The following is a 25101-nucleotide window of genomic DNA, read 5'->3' as shown; positions in this document are numbered from 1 at the left end:
TGTGGTATTTCCAGGTAATCACGCTGTAACAACATGCGTTCTCAGAATTGATAAGTTCTCAAAGGTACATATATCACGTTGGAACAACCGAAATGTTCAAACGTACCTACATTCTGTATTTTAATTTAAAAAACCTACCTGTTACTAACTGTTCGCCTAAAATTGTGAGCCATATGTTTGAGACTATTACAGCGCCATCTATCACAAAGCGAGTAAAGTGGTCCAACTAAAACATTCATTTTTATTTACGTACTACAGGAATATGTAATAAAAAGTGGGGGTTCCTATTTTTTAAAAAATGCAGTCGATATCCGTTTGACCTATGGCAGCGGCGTCTAGCGGGCCAACCATAGCGCCATCTGGTTTCCCCCTTCAAGCTAGACAAGTTTCGCTCTTTGTAGTTTTTTCGTTTGACGCTTATTTCGGGAGATATTTGGCCCTGTCACGATCAATGGATGACCCTGTATATGTAGTCAATTTTAACCGTAGCTTATAATGATACAAAGAGTGACGCCATTGGGCAGTGGGTGAATGGAAATAAATTATTTGTGTTGATGAATCACGTTATTCCTTATTACAGTCCAATGGAAGGGCTTGTAAGTGGCAAATGAGTAAGGACATTTACTAGCCATCCTGCACAGTGGCAGCAATGAAATACGAAAGAGATCGGGATACGGAAGGTTGGTCATGGTGTGATCCCCTTATTGCCCTTAAGAAAACGGTAAATGTAGTAGAATATCGATACAACTTGTAGAATTGTGTACACCGTACGGTAGAGGAATAATTGGCACACGATGATTATTTGATCATTCCGAGAATGCACCATGTCATAATACAGCACGTATGAGGCAATGATTTGTGGAGAATAACATTCCTGAAATGAAGTGGCCGCCAGAGACTCCCGAACGGAACCTGATGGAACACCTTTGGGATGAATTACAACGCCGACTTTGATTCAGACCCTAACGTCCTAAACTTCTGTGGTTTCGGCTCTTTAGGAAGAATGGACTGCGATTCCTCAACAGACATTGAGACAGGCCACTGAAAGTGTCCGCAGCAGAATTCAAGCCATCATAAACACAAAGGGAGCGCACACCTCACGTTAATGTCCAGTAATAAGCGTTCAGATATTTTTGATCAGACAGTGTACACTCTTTACGCTTGCGTTAGATCATTTGGCATAACGAGAGTGGCTTCTTTTTTAAGCCAAGCACAAGAAAAATGGTTCAAATGGATCTGAGCACTATGGGACTTAACATCTATGGTCATCAGTCCCCTAGAACTTAGAACTACTTAAACCTAATTAACCTAAGGACATCACACACATCCATGCCCGAGGCAGGATTCGAACCTGCGACCGTAGCGATCACGCGGTTCCAGACTGAAGCGCCTAGAACCGCACAAGCACAAGAAAAAAGGATGTGCACACAAGAGAGAGACCTAGGTCTTACGGAAGTGCTGCTCCTCAGAGCGCTATACAAAATTCCTCATGATTCCTTTCCGTATAAACCAACAGAAAAATCGCAGCACAGATTGTGTTGCACAGTTGTCGGGTACCAGTTCGTGCGGTGTAATTCTATGCCGCTTGCTCTTGGTGAGTCAGTACAGGGACGGTTAATGCTGTTTGTCGATGACACTGGAGTTGTTGTCCTATGATATGCCATATCTGTGTTCGATCTGCTGATAGAGCAGGCCATAGCAACATGTACACACCCTTCAGAACATGTTGGGTTACAACAGCGTTAAGTGAACGAGCGTTATCCTGTTGGAAAACACCCCTTGAACGCCGTTCATGAATGGCACCAATGCTAATCGAATCACCAGACTGACTTACAATTTTGCAGTGAGGGTGCGTGGAATAACAACGAGAGCGATCCCGTGCCATACGAAATGACACTTAAGACTGTTACCTGTGTGTCTAACAAGCGGACGGGTTAGGTACAAATTCTCAACTGGCCTCCTCCTAATCAACTCATGGCTATCACTGACACTTTTCATGAGGAAACACAACAGACCTCCACCGTGCCCTCCAGCGAACCCTAGCTTGAGACCAACGAAACCACAAACGGCGGTGATTTGAGACCAGTGGAATGCAGGGTTCAGGGGGTCTGGCTTGAAGCTAACCTTGAATTAACCGATTCTGTCATTGTGGTTCCAAATGCTGCTCAGATTGCTGCTGCAGATTCAGTACGATGCGGCACAGCCACACGCGGAACATGAATGTCTTCCCTCTCCGTAGTGCTGTGTGGCCATGCGGGCCCAGATCATCTTGCGACCTTACGTTCTCGTGACCACCACTACTAGCAATCACATACAGTGGCTACGTTCCTGCAAAGTCTTTCCGCAGTATCACAGAAGGAACATCCAGCTTCTCGTAGGCCTATTACACGGCATCGTTCAACCTCAGTGAGGTGCTGATAATTGCGTCTTTATCGCCTTAAAGACATTCTTGATTGTCGACTCACCGCGTCCTGTCTAGAAGGTAACTAACGCTCACGACTGCTACAGCGTCAGTTTGAAGCAAACATGATTTGCTTCCTCATAGTGGCGCTACTATCTCCTCTAATGGGTCTGGCTTGAAATTTGAACAGACATCATCTTTCAGATGTAGAAACACGCCTACTAACTTTCGTCTATGTCACACAACTCCTTCTTTATGTTGCAGCTTTTTCCGTCGGTGTGCCTCTACTGTCTCCCTATTTTAAGGTCTTTTAAACCATTCCCTACATCTTATTTTCTTATTGTTACTATTTTATTCATCTTCGGCAATTGTAGTCGTATATAATGAAATATTAGGCAACCAGTTTGGAAATCTAAATTTCTTTTATGCAATTGATTGCTTATTATTTCATTCCTTATTTTTGTCCCGCTCCTATTCCACCCCCCCCCCTCTTCCCATTATTTTTGTTCTGGTTCAAAAATGGTTCAAATGGCTCTGAGCACTATGCGACTTAACTTCTGAGGTCATCAGTCGCCTAGAACTTAGAACTAATTAAACCTAACTAACCTAAGGACATCACACACATCCATGTCCACGGCAGGTTTCGAACCTGCGACCGTAGCGGTCGCTCGGTTCCGGCCACTACGGCCGGCTTTTTGTTCTGCCTCACGTTTTCGATTATCGGAAAAATTCGCCTAGTGCAGACTAAGAGTTGTTTAAGAGCAACATATTGCGGACGATGTTTGGTGTAGTTGTTATGTAGAGATGTAATGTTTAACCTGTGGTAAGAGGCGACTGAGGAAGGCGTCACACCAAATAAAATACTGATGATTAGATTTGTGATGAGGTGGGACTTTAGATCTGTCAAATAATTGTGAAACTCCATTGTAGATGATCGTCAGATGTTTTTTTTTTTATACTCAATGCTACCGGATTCGATCACTAGACCATTATCAAGCTGAAACCTAACGGACAGACAAAACCGTTGAAGTGCATAGGTCACAATATGTTGACAAAATAAAAATTATGACGTTAAATAACATAGCAATTATTTACAAAGCGTAACCAGCTTATCACGACCACATATGAAGTAAACAACTTCGATGCAGGTACACAAACGTAGCTTCTGTTGGAAAAACTCATCTCCAAAAGATATGGTTATACAGGGCACGCACATAAGACGATAAGACATTTCAAAATGAAGAAAACTGTAACGGACTTACTGAAAAAAAATTAACGGCAAAGATCGAATTCAAATCGTTGTGAATCTTGGACAAAGACGGTAAGACAGTGTCTATAGCTGTAGCATCGATCATGTGTACATATCGCAGGTACATGTGAGGGCTTTGGAGTGTTTTGGAGAACATCGATGTAACAACGATGTAAACTTAACGAAAAATGTACTTAACAAACGGTGTCAACAAAGCACAATCATGAAAACGATTACAGTAAAGTGACATGTGTCGACATAGAAATATTTACAAAACATGCAATGTCAAGTTAATAAAAAGTAAATACGAAAAGATGGAGTTAATATCCTTTAAGGTTACATGTCGTGTTTAAAGTGGATTTTAGGAAACTAGTGTTTTTTAATCATATCAATCAAAGGAATATGTGAACAGTGGGATCTCAAACAAGTACAACGATAAGTACAATTAATTAATCTTGTATCACATCTATCTTTTAATAATGTAAATAGTCAAATAGCTATTTGATTTTTTTTACTACAAGTCCGTTACAGCCTTCTTCAGTCTGAGATGTACGATCGTCTTGTGTGCGTCTCCTACATATCTATGACTTTTTCAGATTCTTTGTTAAAACAGAAGCTAAGTCTTTCTATCTACGTCGAAGTTGTTTACTTCAAATGTTACAGTGACAAGCTGGGTACGCTTTGTAATTAATTACTGCGTTATTTAAGGCCCTAATTTTTATTTTGTCGATATATTGTGAGCTGTGCACTTTAAGGATTTTGTCTGTCCGTTGATCGAAACCGGTAGCGTGGAGTATAAAAATAATATAAAAATAAACATCTGATGGTCTTCTACAATGAAGTTTGACAAATATCGTTAACTTAAAAGGGAAACGTTGCACGCGTAGACTGCCTCACGTACTGAGCTACGTAACGTACCTGCAGCGCACCTAGAATAATTGTTGCCACCTCGGAAGGCACAGATCCGCCGGCCTCATCGAACATCATGACGGCATAGTTCAGCACAGCTAAGGAGCCGCATAGCTGCATATTGGCCCCGAGGGTGGCGACGTTGGCGAAGCCCTTGAGCGGGGCTCTGGAACAGATCTCCTTAAGCGTGACGCGTCCGGCGCCGCCATCCTGGGTGCCGTGTCCAGCCAAGGACACCCGAATGCGTTCCATCTCACGCTCCACCTGCTCATCTGAGATTCCACGGCGCAGCCACCTCAGCGCCTTCGACACAGAACATACCACCTTCTCAGAAAATCCTAATAAATTGTGTGACGTTATGATGTTGATAAACGATTCTCCAAGTGGTAGCCTGTAAATACACTGCAGGAAAACAATTACTACACCCTTTTATATGTTTCCAATTCACTCAAGATTTATTGTTGCAACAGTTCCTATAGAGTACACGAAATGATTACAATAATAAATTAAAAGCACCAGTTTGCTTTTGTTCTACAATATTACTTTTATTGCTAACCGGTTTTCGGCTTACAAGGCCATCTTCAGGCATTTACTGAGTATTATCACCAAAGAAGTTAAATGTTAGCGGACAACATTGGAAGAGAATTAACACATCTAGAGTGAAGTAGAAACATACAGTGAGTAACATCTTTGCAATGAAATAGTAAAAACTGAACAGTACATAAATAACAATGGAGTTGACAGGAAAACCTATAGCACAAAATAAGAATAGCATGCCTACATAACAGTTTCTATTGATAAACAAAACTATTGAAATAAGATAAAATTAGTACTAGGCAAGGCTGCATCAAGAGGTATGAAACATGGAGAGTGATACACAACCAATTAAAAAAGAAGAGACAGTTGTCAATGAAAATACAGAATACACGAGGAACTTAAGCCATATCAATACGATAAACAGAAATTAATAAATGCAGGAAAATTGAGGTGTTTGAGGGAACCTACAGTTTGAGAGTGTGGTGGTACTGCATTTTAACATTAACATTATAATCAAAGCAGTGGCTGTATACCAGTTTACATTAAATAAATGAGCAAAGTAAAATATGAACAGTATTTGATGAGACAACTACAAGGGGAGTTAAACATGGACAGTAATACAAGTACAAGTTAAAAGCAAACCCTTAACTATTGAAACTACAGCATATGTGGAATACAAAGACAACTGCAACAAATAAAACAACTTAATGACTACAGGAAAATGGGAATATGTAGGAAGAGAGAGTGTGGGAAGTAATGAACAACAAAGATGATTATATGAAGTTTAGGAGAGGGGAAGTGTTGAGTTGCGTCTGGTCATTTAGGATGAGATCTGGACTGTGAGCAAGATGTTTGTTAATTTCCAGGGCTTCCAACAGGTTGAGTTTATGGCCTTTGTTTGCTAAGTGAAGTACATGGGACACTGGCTGGTGCTTTTCATTTATTATTATAATGTTGTTCTACCAAGAACCGACGGAAGATTCTGTTAATACGAAATGATTACATTTATACGTCAATAGCACTCTAACATTCTGCGTGCTGTCTGTTTGTTCTAAGTCGTGTCTTCCTACCACTTTCACGCAACGACGCTATGAGCGTCGGGAACTGACTAGTTTGAACCCGAGACCTGTTGCTGGTAAGGAGACGCCAGACCACACATGACATGTAGAGTTCAGTGAGACTAGCGATGATATAATCAAATACTTAATGATTTCAGCATCAGCTCCACTGCACTCTCTGTAAAACAATCTTAACACTAACTAAATTTAGTGGAAGGGGTTCAAGCCTTTCCTATTTTTAGTTAGCTGGTAAAATACCATCGAAAAAGCAGTTAAGTTTACCATCAGAATTTTTATTCTACTCACAAAGCATTGTTTATAAATTGTACTATTGATAAAAGGAAATATTTTAATACAGGATGATAAAAACCAACTGCATTCAACAAAAATCTGAACGAATATTCTCTGAATGGATTTCCAAGTTCTATAATGGATCAATGGATGACCTATGCCATTCACATCTATAATCTAGGTTTAAATTAAGTTTCATAAAAGAGAAAACTATTAAAAATAGTCTACAGTGACCCTCAATTATCTTTAATTACTTATTTAACTAGTAAATTACAGTGGCTGATGTGGCTTCTCCGTAATTATATAACAGAAAAATCATCACGTTTCAGATTTTAACTTCAAATAGCAAATGTGAATACCATGAAGTTTAATTGACAATCAACACTAGTATTACGTAAAAAGGGGATGTAACAGATGAGACTTCTGCAGTTCTGAGTGAAGCCTTATGCGCTCTTATGCGGCATCGCGTGCGTTCATTACCTTGTAGGTGGTTAGGCAGCGTCAGGGGCGGCTGGCGGCGCAGCTCTACACACCTCGCTGTCTCGGTAGCAACTGTCTCGAACTTATCCTTACTACTGTCTACCGAAGTTGGTTTAAGAAAAAGGTATCTGGCTTTGTTTTCAACTGACCAATCAGCGTCTCAATGTTAACCTTAAGCTCCGCCTACAAAAGTTCTGTCTATCCAATCAGAAACGTTATACTTTTCATGGTGGGGTAATGCTTTTAATGTTTACTATGTAACAGAGATGCGTATAGTCTCACACTAAAACTTGCAGCTGGTGTGACCCTTTTAGTGTTATCGTAATATCTATATTGTTCTTCTAGAGGGCTCTATCTTTTAACTGGGGCTAGGGGATGGACCTCTTGGCGGTCGGCTGGAGATGAGGGTGTCCTATTGTCCCGCTCTTATCGTAGGGCCTTCTAGCCTACACGGCTCTGCTCTCGGGTTCTGTTCTCGTTTCTCCCCTCGGAACTGCATCTGTTTAACGGTGGGAAGGAATGACATGCATTTAGATGTTCTTGTGTTCGTCTGTGGTATTCCATTTCCTCACTCATTGATCGTATTACTTTGGTTAATTTAATGTCAGGATTTATTCAGAGCTATGTGACATATTTCCGGATTTGCTACCATGTCAGGGTTTTCATGGAAGGTGTTGGATTTGCCAGACACCTTACAGCACAAGCAGTTACGAGGTGCCAGGTATCGGCCCTTGCTGAAATACCAAATTTAGCACGTAGTGTAACCTTCAAGCGTGACACTGCAGGCATTGACCGGTATCCAGTCGATCGTTCAGTTGTCGAATACTGTCCTGGGATACGTTATGCCACCCGTGCTCGATCTGTTCATGCAGTCCTGTAAGAGATGTCGGTCGCCGAGTCGCATGTGTCACTTCTCTTCCCATCATATCCTCACCTGCTATATTGGAGACAAGTCCAGAGATCTTGGTTGCCGGAGAAGGTGCTGCACGTCTCGCAGTGCAATTTGAGTTTCATGGACAGTGTGTGGGCGAGCATTATCCTGTTGAAAAAACACACCACCTTCTGGCAAAAGAACGGGTCTAATAACACTCTGCACGTATGGAGCGCTGTTTAGCGTCTCCTCCAGAAACACCAAAGGTTGTAGCTTGTCGCAACCCTGTCCATAAAACCTGGGATGGGTCTAGTGTGTCTTGGACGAGTGCATTCCAGGAGGCAGCGCTCGCCAGGTCTATGTCGCACGCGAACATGGCCATCTCTTGCATGCAGGCAGAATCCACTTTTTTTGCTGAAGACCACGGCGCTCATTCCATCCCCCAAGTGATCCTCTGACGGCGCCAGTCGAGCCATGCCGATTGACGCTGTGACGCGAGTGGAAGACGAGCTAGAGGGGTGCGCACCTGTTGCCCCACTGCCAGTAAGTTCGCAACAGGTCGTGTAAACACGTCCGAGTTCACAAGCTAGCTCTACGATCTGCCACTGCTCCCATTACAGTATGACCATTCTGGCGGGCGTCTGTGCTGTGTGGTCGTCCAAAATTCGTCTGTGAGTGTGTGTATGTTCACGTGACCAGCGATATCAGTACTGTTGCACAACTGGCGCAGCACGTCGAACATGCGTAGCAATTCTCCGAAAAGACAATTCCGCCACTCGGAAGGCCATAATTTCACACCTTCCAAACTCGCTCATTTGGCTGAAGGAACCACGAGTCGCCACGGCATGGTTGCCTGCTTGCTTCACACGTTAGCGCCACACTGATCCCTCTCACTGTGAACAGTCCATATTAAAGGATAGACACATATGGCACTCAGATAGCTATACCACTACGCTGTCTGTTAGCAGACGACGTAGAAACCATTACTAGTACACTACTGGCCATTAAAATTGCTACACCACGAAGATGACGTGCTACAGACGCGAAATTTAACCGACAGGAAGAAGATGCTGTGATATGAAATTCATTCACACAAGGTTGGCACCGGTGGCGGCATCTACAACGTGCTGACATGAGGAACGTTTCCAACCGATTTCTCATACACAAACAGCAGTTGACCGGCGTTGCCTGGTGAAACGTTGTTGTGATGCCTCGTGTAAGGAGGATAAATGCGTACCATCACGTTTCAGACTTTGATAAAGGTCGGACTGTAGCCTATCGCCGTTGCGGTTTATCATATCACGACATTGCTGCTCCCGTTCGTCGAGATCCAATGACTGTTAGCAGAATATGGAATCAGTGGGTTCAGGAGGGTAATACGGAACGCCGTGCTGGATCCCAACGGCCTCGTATCACTAGCAGTTGACATGACAGGCATCTTATCCGCATGGCTTTAACGAATCGTGCAACCACGTCTCGATCCCCGAGTCAACAGATGGGGACGTTTGCAAGACAACAACCATCAGCACGAACAGGATCGCCTGGGATGGTGTACTCAACAACGAACCTGGGTGCACGAATGGCAAAACGTAATTTTTTCGGATGAATCCAGGTTCTTTTTACAACATCGTGATGGTCGCATCCGTGTTTGGCGACATCGCGGTAAACGCACATTGGAAGCGTGTATTCGTCATCGCGATACTGGCGTATCACCCGGCGTGATGGTATGGGGTGCCATTGGTTACGCGTCTCGGTCAACTCTTGTTCGCATTGACGGCACTTTGAACAGTGGACGTTACATTTCAGATGTATTACGACCCGTGGCTCTACCCTTCATTCGATCCCTGCGAAACTCTACATTTTAGCAGGATAATGCACGACCGCATGTTGCAGGTCCTGTACGGGCCTTTCTGGATACAGAAAATGTTCGACTACTGGCCTGGCCAGCACATTCTCCAGATCTCTCACCAATTGAAAACGTCTGGTCAATGGTGGCCGGGCAACTGGTTCGTCACAATACGCCAGTCACTACTCTTGATGAACTGTGGTATCGTGTTGAAGCTGCATGGGCAGATGTACCTTTACATGCCATCCAAGCTCTGTTTGACTCAATGCCCAGGCGTGTCAGGGCCGTTGTTACGGCCAGAGATGGTTGTTCTGGGTACTGATTTCTCAGGATCTGTGCACCCAAATTGCGTGAATATGTAATCACATGTCAGTTCTAGTATAATACATTTGTCCAATGAATACCCGTTTATCACCTGCATTTCTTCTTGGTGATGCAATTTTAATGGCTAGTAGTGTACATCTGCTGTCCCCCAGGTAGTATATGTCGTCATCGGATTAAGGGCGCTAGCGGTTCTGGCGCTGCAGTCCGGAACCGCGGGACTGCTACGGTCGCAGGTTCGAATCCTGCCTCGGGCATGGGTGTGTGTGATGTCCTTAGGTTAGTTAGGTTTAAGTAGTTCTAAGTTCTAGGGGACTTATGACCTAAGATGTTGAGTCCCATAGTGCTCAGAGCCATTTGAACCATTTTTGATTAAGGTCGACATCTTCTTTCCACGTGCAGTAACATTTTCCGGCTGTGTATTTGGATAGAATCGTTGTTTGTCCCAACAGTACTACAGCTTATTTAGTCTCTACTGGCTAGCCGCGCGGGGGAGGCGCCTAGCCCCGGTTCGCTCGGCTCCCTGGGGGATGGTTATGTGTTTTGTCCTTAACGTAAGTTACTTTAAGGTAACCTAGGGATCGATGACCTCAGCAGGTTGGTCCCATAGGACCTTACCATAAATTTACAATTTTATGCTGGCTACTGGCTACTAATTTCGCAGGAAATACTGCAAGATGCAAATCAGGATAGTACAAATTCGTTACTTCTTGCAATCTTACAATATGAAAGTAGGTGCAAAAATGTTTGAAGCATCGGCTACTTACTTAATGTACGTCAATTAGTCGAACATAAATCTTTGCCAAATACGGCAACATCAACCATGTCATGTGACGAATTATTACAGAAATTGTTTCACAGAATTGACGCGATCGAAAAAAAAGTGTGGTAACATGTACGTTCTTGATATTAACAGCAAACAACCACCACAGGCTCAGTCCCTTAGGGGAGTATGATATACACAATCAATATATAGTACAAAGGTCATAATTCAGTCCAAAGACAGTACGCAGCTCGTGGTCTAATTGCTCCAGACTTGGTCTACGAAAAGGTCGCCTGGCCCTGATGAGCTTCCACTGGAGTTTTATTAGACATTTCGTCCCCTTCAGGCGCCAGTGTGGACGGAAATTTGTCAGGACCTTATGTCACATTTCATGCTAATTCCAGACGGTTTCCTCGATGGTTTACTCATCCCCATCCACAAGCCTCGGGGTACCTCACGGATTTGCAGTCACCTCCCCTTGACGTTACTCAATAGCGACACAGGGATTTTTACCCGACTGTTAGCTGCGCGGCGTAAACGGACAGCTCGGTACGTGGTTTCTCCCGATCGAACTTGAAAGAGGTGCTAACAACATCCGTACTGCCCTCTGTCGCCATCAGGACGTAATCGCTCTTGCTCGCGCTTGTCGTATGACTGGACTTTTGGCAGCTCTTGACTTCAGCCAGACAATCGATCGGGCCAATCCCTACTATCTAGAAGGGGTATTCCACAATGCGGAATACCCTGGTACTACCGTCGCCGTCGGAACGCGGATCCTTCGCGGAGCTACGTCCCTTGTACTCTACAATGGCCTTCTCGCTTTTCCCATCTCGATACGTCGATCAGTGCGTCACGGCTGCCCGCTCTGTGCACGGTTGTATGCTTTCGCCAAGCAACTGTTGCTTTGCGGCCTCTGTCAACGCCTCTCTGGGATGTCTCTCGGTGACCATGTATTATTTATGTGGACGATCTCGTCATTGTTCTGCGTAGCGGTGCTGAGGTCAGGGAGTGACTGGTATGGTTACCACCTACGGCTAAGCATCTGGTAGCTGCCTTTGTTATGGATTGGCAAGAGAGCCAACCCGGTGTGAGAGGAAGCCGAAAGGTACGCGTTTTAGCTCACGCAGGCTGGCGTGAGGTCTGGAACAGGTCAAGGAAATTAGACTAGCAAAAAAGGACGTAGCTGTGGAATGCTAAACTTTAATCCATAAATGGTGAACATCGCTCTTGAGGGTACATGTTTTACAGCATCAATAGTAACTGGTAATGGCGCCTTGCTAGGTCGTAGCAAATGACGTAGCTGAATGCTATGCTAGCTATCGTCTCGGCAAATGAGAGCGTATTTTGTCAGTGAACCATCGCTAGCAAAGTCGGCTGTACAACTAGGGCGAGTGCTAGGAAGTCTCTCTAGACCTGCCGTGTGGCGGCGCTCGGTCTGCAATCACTTATAGTGGCGACACGCGGTTCCGACGTATACTAACGGACCGCGGCCGATTTAAAGGCTACCACCTAGCAAGTGTGGTGTCTTGCTGTGACACCACAGCCTTAACGTCCACAAATCGAGCACCATGGCTACAGGTGCTCAGCTTCTTTCGGACAGCGCTGCTCTTTTGCTCGTAGCCGATACTACACGATGCTTAGGACTCTTTCGTAAACCCTCGTCACCAGTTTTGTAAAGGCTTCGTCGCTACTACTGTGGAGGCCGACTTGCCACTGTTGTTACGGTAGGCCGAGTTTCTGAGTTCGTGAAACGGCTTCTGGTGCAGTACACCGGGACAATTTATCCCTTTCACTATTGCACAGCTATGCCCAAGGGTCAGGTAATAGGATAGGAGAACGAAGATTCTACAACAAGCCAACAAATTAGTAATAAAGTCACACAAATGAGTTAAAAAGGTTTACTTATCTTTGTGACTTTGAATAATGAAGTTTGCAGCACTGCATGTAACACAACACATAAAAGTCCTCGACGGCTAATTGAAAATAATCTTAAGTAAGCTTCACAGTAAAATGCAAATGCAATTTACAGAATCTGCCTCTTCACTTCTACGAGGTGCATTCAAGTTCTAAGGCCTCCAATTTTTTTTCTCCGGACTGGAAAGAGATAGAGACATGCGCATTGTTTTAAAATGAGGCCGCGTTCATTGTCAATACGTCCCAGAGATGGCAGCACCATACGGCAGATGGAATTTTACCGCCAGCGGCGAGAATGAGAACTGTTTTAAATACTTAAAATGGCGACGTTTTCCTTACTTGAACAGCGTGCAATCATTCGTTTTCTGAATTTGCGTGGTGTGAAACCAATTGAAATTCATCGACAGGTGAAGGAGACATGAGGTGATGGAGTTAAGGATGCGTCGAAAGTGCGTTCGTGGGTGCGACAGTTTAATGAAGGCAGAACATCGTGTGACAACAAACCGAAACAACCTCGGGCCCGCACAAGCCGGTCTGACGACACGATCGAGAAAGCGGAGAGAATTGTTTTGGGGGATCGCCGAATGACTTTTGAACAGATCGCCTCCAGAGTTGGCATTTCTGTGGGTTCTCTGCACACAATCCTGCATGACGACCTGAAAATGCGAAAAGTGTCATCCAGGTGGGTGCCACGAATGCTGACAGACGACCACACGGCTGCCCGTGTGGCATGTTGCCAAGCAATGTTGACGTGCAACGACAGCACGAATAGAACTTTCTTTTCGTCGGTTGTGTCAATGGATGAGACGTGGATGCCATTTTTCAATCCAAAAACAAAGCGCCAGTCAGCTCAATGGAAGCACACAGATTCACCGCAACCAAAAAAATTTCGGGTAACCGCCAGTGCTGAAAAAATGATGGTGTTCATGTTCTGGGACAGCGAGGGCGTAATCGTTACCCATTGCGTTCCAAAGGGCACTACGGTAACAGGTGCATCCTACGAAAATGTTTTGAAGAACAAATTCCTTCCTGCACTGCAACAAAAACGTCCGGAAAGGGCTGCGCGTGTGCTGTTTCACCAAGACAACGCACCCGCACATCGAGCTAAGGTTACGCAACAGTTTCTTCGTGATAACAACTTTGAAATGATTCCTCATGCTCCCTACTCACCTGACCTAGCTCCTAGTGACTTTTGGCTTTTTCCAACAATGAAAGACACTCTCCATGGCCGCACATTCACCAGCCGTGCTGCTATTGCCTCAGCGATTTTCCAGTGGTCAAAACAGACTCCTAAAGAAGCCTTCGCCGCTGCCATGGAATCATGGCGTCAGCGTTGTGAAAAATGTGTACGTCTGCAGGGCGATTACGTCGAGAAGTAACGCCAGTTTCATCGATTTAGGGTGAGTAGTTGATTAGAAAAAAAATCGGAGGCCTTAGAACTTGAATGCACCTCGTAGAAGTCCACTAATCGATGTTCCCTGTCTAAGTCAGCTACACGATGATCTGTAACCAATTGGGCGAGAACTGTTCTTCTGTCTTCGGAGTAGGTTTCTGTCCGTTGTCGTCCGGTCGTTAGCGGATTGTACTCGTCCGGCATTTGGCCGAGGCGAAGTCAATATCTTCATCCTCAGCGCCGCCCGTGGCGCTGGTGGAACTCGCGCAAGTGGCGAGTCTCTATGATCCGGGCACCAGATCGCATCTTTGCGCCTGTGGAGCTTTTTCCCTGTCTATGTCTTGATCGGATGACGCAGGAGACTCGATTTCGCAAGTGATCTGCGGTGCAGGACTATCCTCAACAGCCGGCGTCTTCTTTCCCAACTACGTGGTGGGCTCTTAGATCACCGTTTACGAGAAGTCTATCTTCTGCAACGGACACAATATCCTTATGTGTAAAATCCTCGTGTCACAGTGTTACTTGCATACTGCTCCGAAACGACTCGATCGATTCTGATTTTGACATGTATATTTGGTAGGTCTGAGAATCGGTCGTGATCTATTTTTCATGGCCCTAAGTGATAAGGGTGGTCCACCCCAAAAAATTTTTTCTTACTTTTTGGACAGAACTTTTTATTTTTTATGATGTGGCATTACAAAATACACGCAACCCTAAATTTTCATCCTTCTACCACCAACCCCTATTTTTTAATAGCGGTTTTAGTAATTTAATAATTTTCAACCCTGGTCTATAACTGATCAATTATCACTTAATCAGTTATCCCCGCCAGGTGTCTACCGGTGATAGTCTTTCACTGTTCGATAGATAGGTAATTGAAGAAAACGTACCAAAAGTAACGACTCAACAACACAGACTGCTCTACGCATGCGCGAATCTGGCAGCTTGGGCGCGACGGAAAATTTTTTCTGTCGCGCCGATATAGCTAACAGCCACATTTTAAGCAGCCAGAAGCAGGATCAAGGATAAAGTGCTGCTCATAGGCGACCAAACTGCGCATGAACCCGCTGGCAACGACTAAAACGAACCTAATGTAAACAGTTATGACGTCACACTCATCGGAAGCAGTTTGTTGTTACGAAGTACCGCCCAGCCATCGTCGTAAAGCCCTCGATACGTTTTGCTGTTGGCAGACGCTTGTGTGTGCATTGTTCCTTTGCACCTTCAGTTTTACTTCATTTTTTTTCTCTCGTTTATGTTTTATTTCTGCAGTATTATACTGCAGTAGCGGGATACACTAATATTTTTTCTTAGAATGTCAGTTTTAACTGAAAAACTGAAACAATGAAAAATTCCCGTGTTTAGCGCGTTTTCTCGCGATGCACCCTGATAAGGTACGAGACCCTAACCCTTCCGCAGTGCAGGGGCGGTTTATGTCTGTATCGTGTGCCTATTTCAGTGGCTCTCAAATGGCGTTGTGGCACCGTCGTCCTACGTGCCTAATTATCTTATTGCTGGAAGCCCTCGTGCCACACCCACTCTCAGCACCTATCTCGCTTTCGGTTGTCCCGCCGCCGTTGCCCGCAGCTCGTGGTCGTGCGGTAGCGTTCTCGTTTCCCACTCCCGGGTTCCCGGGTTCGATTCCCGGCGGAGTCAGGGATTTTCTCTACCTCGTGATGGATGGGTGTTGTGTGCTGTCCTTAGGTTAGTTAGGTTTAATCAGTTCTAAGTTCTAGGGGACTGATGACCATAGATGTTAAGTCCCATAGTGCTCAGAGCCATTTGAACCGCCGCCGTTCTTTTACTTCCGCCACGTTGAACTGAGCTACTTCCGTACTACTATAATGCCAGCTCACTTGACATCCACGGAGACGATCTGTGGTTTTCTTCAGCAGCACAGGTCACCGAATTTGGTTGAGGGGATGCATTCCCATGTCGATTTGCTTGCTGTTTGACGATCGGTGTGCGCTCCTTTTCTCGACACTGACGTCCAGTCTGCATCGTACCTTAGTGTCAATGGGAAGCAAGTATTTTTGGGCAACATGGTTGTGGAGATGAAGCAGCGATTAGTACGATTAATCAATTATTCAAAAACAGTCTTAATCGCATTTATTGTTATTATACCGCCAGCCGGTTTCAACCCGACATAGGGGTCATCTTCTGGGCGTTTACACCACTGGTCGACTGCTGGTGGTGTCACTCCTGAAACGCATAGTTTCCTGCCGTTATGTAGACAGGAGTGACACCACCAGCAGTCGACCAGTGGTGTAAACGCCCAGCAGATGACCCCTACGTCGGGTTGAAACCGGTTGGCGGTATAATAATAATAATAAATGCGATTAAGACTGTTTTTGAATAATTGGGAAACAAGTATGCCACACACGTCTTCACCGGATTCATCTCGCAGATACCCCGTTGTGTATCATCTATGATGTTTTGGACACAGGTGAGCATCGCCCGGTGTGCAGATCGGCAATGGGTGTCTGTTTATAGGTGCGACAGATGTTGTCCGTAATTACCTGCACGATACTTCATCAGATGTCTATGGAAGTGCTATTTCCGGACGCAGGATACTCCACACAAGCCAAGACGAATTCTGTGAAGTGGGTTTTGTGGACGCGCAGATCATTATCTGTTTACTGATGGCGAGAAAAGTATCCTTGATTTTTGGCAGTTCCTTAACGAACGCCATAGTGCAGTTGTCTGTAATCCAAAATACAGACTATTTTTCTTCAATTTCCTTTGCAATGTGTTCTTTAACCCATCCCAGACCTGGGTGTTCCTGTCATAAAGAGTTGATCCCTGCCTCTTACACACTTATATTCTCTGGTCATCGGAGTATCCTCGGAAAAAGTCGATAATCTCATTGAGTCTGATGTCTTGCTGAGCTCTTCTCCTCGCGACCGCGACGCAGGTTCGCAGGCTTCCTGCTATTCTCCGTGGCATTAATGTTGATAAAAAATGGAAATAACTAAATAAACCATTGATGTTCATTGTATCTCTACTCCACGTTCGCTACACTTCCTGGAGGGTGGAATGGGACATGGTAGCCAGACCTCGGGTTGCGACACCTGCCCACTCTGCCTCCTAGCCCTCCATTTGGGCGTCAGGAAGGCACCCAAAAAAAAGTGCCTAGTGTTGCTGCCTCTGGATCACGGGTTCCTGATTCCCGGTGTGTCGGGGATTTTCTCCAACCGCCGACTGGGTGTTTGCTTTATGCTCTTGATTTCATTATCATCGGGAAAGTGGCGAGACTAGACTGCGTTAAGATTGGGACTTCGTACAGGCGCTGATAACTGCGCAATTGAGCGCCCCACAAACCAAACATTGTCATCATCATCATCATCAGTTCAAAGATAAAATTTCAATGTTAAAAATTAATACAGCTAAATTAATATTAAGTAACTTAATATTAATAAGAGTGTACATGTTTACTCATTTTGATTGTGTAAATCTCCTAAAGTGAAAATTCAGTAAATCAATTTTTATGATAATTCCTCACATAGATGTTACCGTATTTGGCAGAGACGTATTTTTGAATAATTGGTGTACACGTAAATAATACGTCATGCTTCAAGAACTTTTGCACCTACTTTCATGTTGTAACATTGTAGGAAAGCATGTACTTGTGTTATCCTGCTTTGCACCTTGCAGTATCTCATCTGAAGACAGTGGCCAGTAACGAAACCGGTAGAGACTAAATAAAATTGTAAAGCTGGTGGCACAAAAAATGATTTTTTCCAAATTTCTGGTGTTTAACGCTGAGCGTTTCTCATGTGATATCTTGAAATCCATGCTCAAGGCAATAGGGAGAACGCAGTATTTCTTGACTTTCGAAAACTATTGGTCTCTGCACGATGGCAACATTTAATTCCAAAATTGCGGTCATGTACAGTATCAAACAAAATATGGACTGAGTTATTTGAGAACGTATTTTTCCGTCGCGACATCCTTGGATTAATGCTTCATAGATACCTTTCGAAGTGATATCGAAGCTCTCCACCTGTTCATTGTTGGTATGAAGAGAATACATCTTACTATCTGTTTCACAGCTGGGATGTAGAGAAAAAAGAAAATTTTAAGGTATTTTGCTCGAACGAAAACCAGATGGGCTGTTAGAGCATTCTGTTTACTGGAAGCTGACACACACTGGCCTATATCTCATGGTGCAAAGCTGTTGAGTCTCACTCCTCCGAGAGGTTTGATGGGGCCCACCGCGAATGCCTCTAATGTATCAACCTCTTCTGAATTTGCACCCAACGTCCTCAGTTACTTGTTGGATGTATTCCCGTCCTTTTCTTTCCCTATAGTTTATACAACTTACAGCTCTCTCTACGAACAAGGAAATTATTTCCTGATGTCTCAACAGATATCATACCATCCTCTCCCCTCTTCTTGTCAGTATTTTCCGCATGTTTAACTCCTCGACGATTCGGCGAAGGAACTCCTAATTTCTTATAAAATACCCAGGTTTTCAAAGTCCTCCTGTAGCACCACATCTCAAATTCTTCCATTCTATTCCGTTCCGGTTTTCCGATAATACACGTCTCATTGCCATACAATGCTATGCTCCAGACGTAAATTCTCAGAAGTTTCCTTCTCAAACTAAGGTGGATGTCTGATACTAATACGTCTCTGTGTGTTACTCTTCTCGGCAACTTTAATGCCTTAGTTCTCAAGCGGACTGCTCGTTAGGTCTCGCACAGAGTCGGATAATTTGTCGCCAATCTCATAGACTGTACACATTGACTTGATTACTCGTTTGTTGCCGCTTCCTCCAATGATATCAGAAATTCCTATGGAACGTTATCAATGACTTCCACTTTATTTGACTGCAAGTTTTCCAAAGTCCTTTTAAACTCTCACTTTAATATTGGAGCCCCTGTATCCTCCATATCGACTACCATTTCTTCGTCTATCACGTCATCAGACAATTTATTCCTCGGCCATGGCTTCAGTGTACTCCTTCTACCTGTCTCTCCTCGGTGGAATTCCTCTTGCACTTTTATGTATGTTGAATAAGTCCTAACTAGCATTTCTTTTTTAGATTTTTTCGCATTTTTATGCAGCCATTTCGCTTTTTCTTCCCTCCGCTTCTAATGTATTTCATTCCAGAATGACTTAACACTGCCAGACAGCAAAGGTAAAGCTCCCAAAGGGGGGGGGGGGAGGAGAAATAGGAATGAAATTCCACTTTTCTGTTTTAGTCATCAGCGACCGGCCACAAATTCCTCTCCTGACCAAAATTCTTCATTTCAGAGTGTCACTTGCAATCTATGTCCACGATTATTTACTGAAGGTATTCTAATCTCTATCTTCTTCATAGTATTTTGAAAGTGGGTTGGGGGGGGTGGGGGGGTGAGGAAAGGAAAGGAAAGGAAAGGAAAGGAAAGGAAAGGAAAGGAAAGGAAAGGAAAGGAAAGGAAAGGAAAGGAAAGAGATTACCGATGTTGGCTGCATCGGGACATTAAGCAGAATCAGCAGCGACGAGTAAAAATGTATAATGGACGCCTATTCGAACCCTGGGTCTCCTCCTTAGTAGGCAGGTGTGTTAACCACTGCTCCATCCGGAAGACAGTGTTACTGCAACTTCGTGAACTATCTCGGCACGCCTCATGACCGATCCACGTTCTCAACAAGTACCACCTGTCCCCACTCCCTGTCCATTTCTTCCAATCTCGCTACTCTGAGATTCCGACATTGACATACAGATATTCGTCACTAGAAAATGTTGTCAACGACACACTGTTATCAGACTCTGTGACTACACTGTAGACGGCTCATTGTATTTAGTTGCACTATACAGGGTGGGGCAAATGGAAGTGGCCCAGACTATTGGATACCATTTGTGGCAGCTTTAACGGAGGAGGAAAAGACCTACATTTACTTCATACAGAATGGAGAATCCGTCCATACAGCCAGCTGAACCTTGCAGTACATTTATGCAATTTTCATGACAGAACTGTTAGCAGAGGTCAGTCTAGTTGCTGCCCTAGCTTGTCATCCAGGTCACCTGATCTGTCAGTGTGTGATTAATTTGTGTCGGGAGCCCTCGAGTCTAAGGTATATGTAATATATACCATAGTCTTCAAGAACTGCAGTAGAACTGTACGGGTGAGATTTCAGCAGTTCCAGTAGTCCAGCTTCGATCCCCCTTCAGCAACTTCCTCACCAGTGCCCACAAGTGCCAAGATATGAATTTTGGTCACTTTCAACATCTGCGATAGTCAGTTTAGTACTGTATTCCCTTTCCTCTGCTGTGTTTATTTGACCCTGGAACTCCATTCTTCAGACCAACTGTGTAAGTCCTTAATAACCCACGAAATACATTAATTATAATTTTTTGTGTTGTAGAAGAATTTCCTTGTTCGCAACACGTAGTTCATTCATAAATATTTTCTTCTCATTCTTCGTTTTCCGTATGTGAGGCATTTTCGTCTTGTAAATTTGTTTGCATTCACGATTTTACCTTCAAACCGTCCAGCTGTTTCCTCTTTAACTCTGTTAGAATTGCTTTTATTTTGTGTATTCCCGAAAAGTGTTGATCAGAAAAAAAAGTGTTGATCATAGAGTTTTCTCAAACAAGAATAATAAAATTCCAAAGTGTTCTTCGTAAGTTTGCCCTTATCTTTTCCCTACTCGATCACTGTCATCCGCACTTTCTTTTTCGCGAGTTAATTTCACCATTCGATACTAGAACTGTTTCTTGTTCTTGATCTGAGGCACTTTCATCATGTCACACTTATGGGTTTATCAAATTGTCCATCCCGAAGAATACTCACACTGAATTTCCAAAATCCTCAGGCCCAGAAAGTTTTTTGCCAGATTCGGGAGATGCTACAACATTCTCCACATTGGTCGGAAAGGCTGGTTGGAATTGTGACTCTGAAGACACATCCTCCATTAGGCTCTCTGTTATACACTGAAGAACCGAAGAAACTGGTATCGTGTAGGGCCGCCGCGAGCACGAAGAACTGCGGCAGCATTACGTGGCATGGACTCGAATAACGTCTGAAGTAGTGCTGCAGGGAACTGACAACATTAATCCTGCAGGGCTGTCCATAAATCAGTAAGAATACGAGCGGGTGGAGATCTCTTCTGAATAGCACGTGCAAGGTATCCCAGGTACGCTCAATAATCTCTGGGGAGGCTGGTGGCCAGCCGAAGTGGTTAAACTCAGAAGAGTGTTCCTGGAACCACTCTGTATCAATTATGGACATGAGGGGTGTCGCATTGTCCTGCTGGAATTGCCCAAATTCTTTGGAATGCACAGTGGACATGAACGGATGCAGGTGATCAAAGAGGGTGCTTACGTACATGTCACCTGTCAGAGTCGATCTTGACGTATCAGAGATCCCATATCCCTCCAACTACACACGCCCCACGGCATTACAGAGCCTCCACCAGCTTGAACAGTCCCTTGCTGACATGCAGGGTCTGTGGATTGTTTTCATACCCGTACACGTCCATACGGTCGATACAATTTGAAATGGGACCCGTCCGACCAGGCAACATGTTTCCAGCCATCAATAGTCCAATGTCGGTGTTGCAGGCGTGGCGTAAAGCTTTGTGTCGTGCTTTGTGTATACTGCAGCGGACTGCTAACTGTGGTCTAATAACTGTGGCGAAGGATCTCCCAACTTCTTCCTCTTCCTTTGTTCCTTCTGTACACTATAAATAACTGCTCCATTTGTTCACTGTATTAGAAAAGAAAGCTCCACCTGTTCATTGTACCTTATCTACATCGAAATCTCAGGGCGACTTGTCCAAAGACTAGGATTGTTAGATTTCCAAAGAGAAAATCCTACCTTTAGGACTCTAAGGCACCTTATTTTTTATTTAACATATTCAGCCAGGTGTCGAAACGTGAACACCTGGCACCAGTTTATATATCATAGCCCGACATGCGTCGTAACATACTACTTGTGAATCTGATAACTGATTTGGAGATTCTTCAGATGTTTTACATAGTCTCTCTCCTCCACTTCAGTGCAGCGCACAAAACGTTCATACAACCATGTGAAACTGTCAGAAGAGACCTTCTGTGAGGCGTTTTTCAACTCGCATGTCAAAAATGGTTCAAATGGCTCTGAGCACTATGGGACTTAACGTCTGTCATCAGTCCCCTAGAACTTATAACTACTTAAACCTAACTAACCTAAGGACATCACACACATCCATGCCCGAGGTAGGATTCGAACCTGCGACCGTAGCGGTCGCGTGGTTCCAGACTGAAGTGCCTAGAACCGCTCGGCTACTCCGGCCGGCAACTCGCATGTCACACAGGCTTGACTGTCGTAATGTCGTCAAAGCATTGACCGTTCACGTTAATTTCTGGACTTCATTGTTTCGCGGTAGATTCGTATTCATTACTATGATGATTTTTTTTTCCAGAAAATGATATTCCGCATTTTGCATTTCAGTCAAATTGCGGAGGTGTCCACGCGTCGTTTTTGTTTTGGAGTCGAGGTGTCTAGCAGAAACTTTGTACACAATTTTCTCTGCCGGAGAATGTCTTGAGTCCGGATGTGTTGGCTCACAAAGGATGTCTGGTTAGGTGAAATAAATGCGTAAATAATTGGTAACAGCTGAAATAAATACGTAAATAGACAAATAAATAGCTCCATTTATCTCATTTAAATTCAATTGGTATGGATCCTGAAGACACCGTTAGCCGCAGTCTCCTATCATACGTGGTGCATGCTTGTATTGAATTGTATTGTATGTTAACTGGGGACCTACAAACGACGGAGAGGCTCCATCCCCGCCGCAGCCACAGTGGTCCACAACCCCACGATGACTACCGCAGTATATTTCACCCCTCCGCCACCTCACACCGAACCCCGGGTTATTATGCGGTTCGGCCCGCCGGTGGACCCCCCAGGAAACGTCTCACACCAGACGAGTGTAACCCCTATGTTTAAGTGGTAGAGTAATGGTGGTGTACGCGTACGTGGAGAACTTGTTTGGGCAGCAATCGCTGACATAGTTTAACTGGGGCGGAATAAGGGGAACCAGCGCGCATTCGCCGAGGCAGATGGAAAACCGCCTAAAAACCATCCACAGACTGGCCGGTTCACCGGACCTCGACAGAAATCCGTCGGGCGGATTCGTGCCGCGGACCGGCGCTCCTTCCCGCCCAGAAAGCCGTGCGTCAGACCGCACGGCCAACCAGGCGGGCCTGAGGCACCCTGACACCCCATAATTAAATAAATTCTGGCTCTTTTTCACATATGGTACTACCACAGTGACAATAAAGGTTAGGGTCAGGTCTGTACTCATTATCAGAGAGCCATATCGTTAAAGTGACAGTTTGCCAAGAGCAGGAAACCCAAGATTAAGTCCTAAGATTGCCCTGATTTTCATAACTGGAAAAAAGCTTCCAGACTTAGTGTGGAAACTTCAAAAAGTGTAAGTAAATGGCAGTGTTTTTTCAAACAGTAACGCGATTTGTAGCAATAAATCTTTTTCACGGTTGTTTTGATAAAGCCACTAAAGGAAGGCCACGCAACATCATTACCTTTCTTGCCTCTTGATATCGATGAGTAGATGCCAGCCTGTACGGGGTCTCCGGCATGAAGGCAAAACAGAACCAGAAGATGGCCACAGGAGCGACGTTCACGTACAGGACGACGTAGTAAGGCAGGAAGGCGCCGATGATGTAAGCAAACAGGATGCCGCCGTTGCACAGCAGGGGCAGCATGCAGCCCAAGCTGCCTCGCACCTCATCGCTGGCCGTCTCGCTGACGTACAGCGTCGTAAGCATCAGACTGCCGGCACACTGCACAGCAGCCAGCACCCTGCAAGCCGAGGAGGGCCGGCACATGCGAAGTACTGGCTATACACCCCATTACTTGGAAACTTTACGAGATAGTATCACTAAAAAAAAGTTCAGATAAGGTGTTTAATGTCACTGTAATTCTGTTCCCTTTGTTGAGAACCTAGATGGGAGCAATCAGCTTTGAGGCAAGTAAAGGGACAGTGTAGTTCCTGGCTCAGGCAGCCCGCAAGGTCAAGGTCTCTCCTCCCCCACCTTCTTCCCTGCTTGCCTTCTCTTCCTCACTTTTCTAGACCAACTGGATGAGTTACAAATGCTGGGAAAGTCAAAACTGCCCACCTCACAGACGTTGTATGGCCATGGTTGACACCACTAGACTCATGTCTACGATGCGAAACCATGTCAGCCACAGTGAGCGCCAGGGAATGTGACTCCTTGGATGAAGGCTGTGGCCGATCCAACCCCAAGCAAAATGGTGAGCTTTTTTTGCCACTCTACATCGAAGCAGATTCATGAAGGCCATGATTAGGCATATGTCTTATTGCTGGAGCATTGCCTCCCTGCTACTGATATTGTAAGGAAATCACAACAGGTAGGACTGGTGCTTCCTTAGAGAGAAGGACCTGAAAGAACTGTGTTTTATTGCCAGAAAACTTCCGATGTGTAGAGAACCTATTAAAGAAAGTACACCTCTCAGTCCTCATTTATAGTACTGTATGGTATTCCTGTCAGATAATACACTACTGACCATTAAAATAGCTACACCAAGAAGATGACGTGCTACAGGCGCGAAATTTAACCGACGGGGAGACGATGCTGTGATATGCAAATGATTAGCTTTTCAGAGCATTCGCACAAGTTTGGCGCCGGTGGTGACACCTACAACGTGCTGACATGAGGAAAGTTTCCAACCCATTTCTCATACACAAACAGCAGTTGACCGGCATTGTCTGATGAAATGTTGTTGTGATGCCTTGTGTAAGGAGGAGAAATGCGTACCATCACGTTTCCGACTTTGATAAAGGTCGGATTGTAGCTTATCGCGATTGCGGTTTATCGTATCGCGACATTGCTGCTCGCGTTGGTCGAGATCCAACGACTGTTAGCAGAATATGGAATCGGTGGGTTCAGGAGGGAAATACGGAACGCCAAGCTGGATCCCAACGGCCTCGTATCACTAGCAGTCGAGATGACAGGCATCTTATCCGCATGGCCACAACGGATCGTGCAGCCACGTCTCGATTCCTGAGTCAACAGATGGGGACCTTTGCACGACAACAACAGTTCGAG

At 44.7% G+C, this 25101-nt stretch overlaps 1 protein-coding gene across 1 annotated transcript in view; it reads right to left on the bottom strand.

Annotated features, from left to right (window-relative positions):
• The window catches only part of LOC126092861 (facilitated trehalose transporter Tret1-like), a 70080-nt gene that overhangs the window by 18526 nt on the left and 26453 nt on the right, over window positions 1-25101 (bottom strand). Inside the window, exons 2-3 of the mRNA XM_049908591.1 lie at window positions 23554-23833; window positions 4569-4862 (exon numbers count right to left, since the gene is read on the bottom strand). Coding sequence (XP_049764548.1) covers window positions 4569-4862; window positions 23554-23833 — 574 coding nt within the window. The remainder of the gene's footprint in view (window positions 1-4568; window positions 4863-23553; window positions 23834-25101) is intronic.

Source organism: Schistocerca cancellata, chromosome 7 (assembly GCF_023864275.1).
Source record: "Schistocerca cancellata isolate TAMUIC-IGC-003103 chromosome 7, iqSchCanc2.1, whole genome shotgun sequence".
NCBI lineage: Eukaryota > Metazoa > Arthropoda > Insecta > Orthoptera > Acrididae > Schistocerca > Schistocerca cancellata.
The sequence above is the reverse complement of the archived record's forward strand: the minus strand, read 5'-3'. Positions and strand labels throughout refer to the sequence as shown.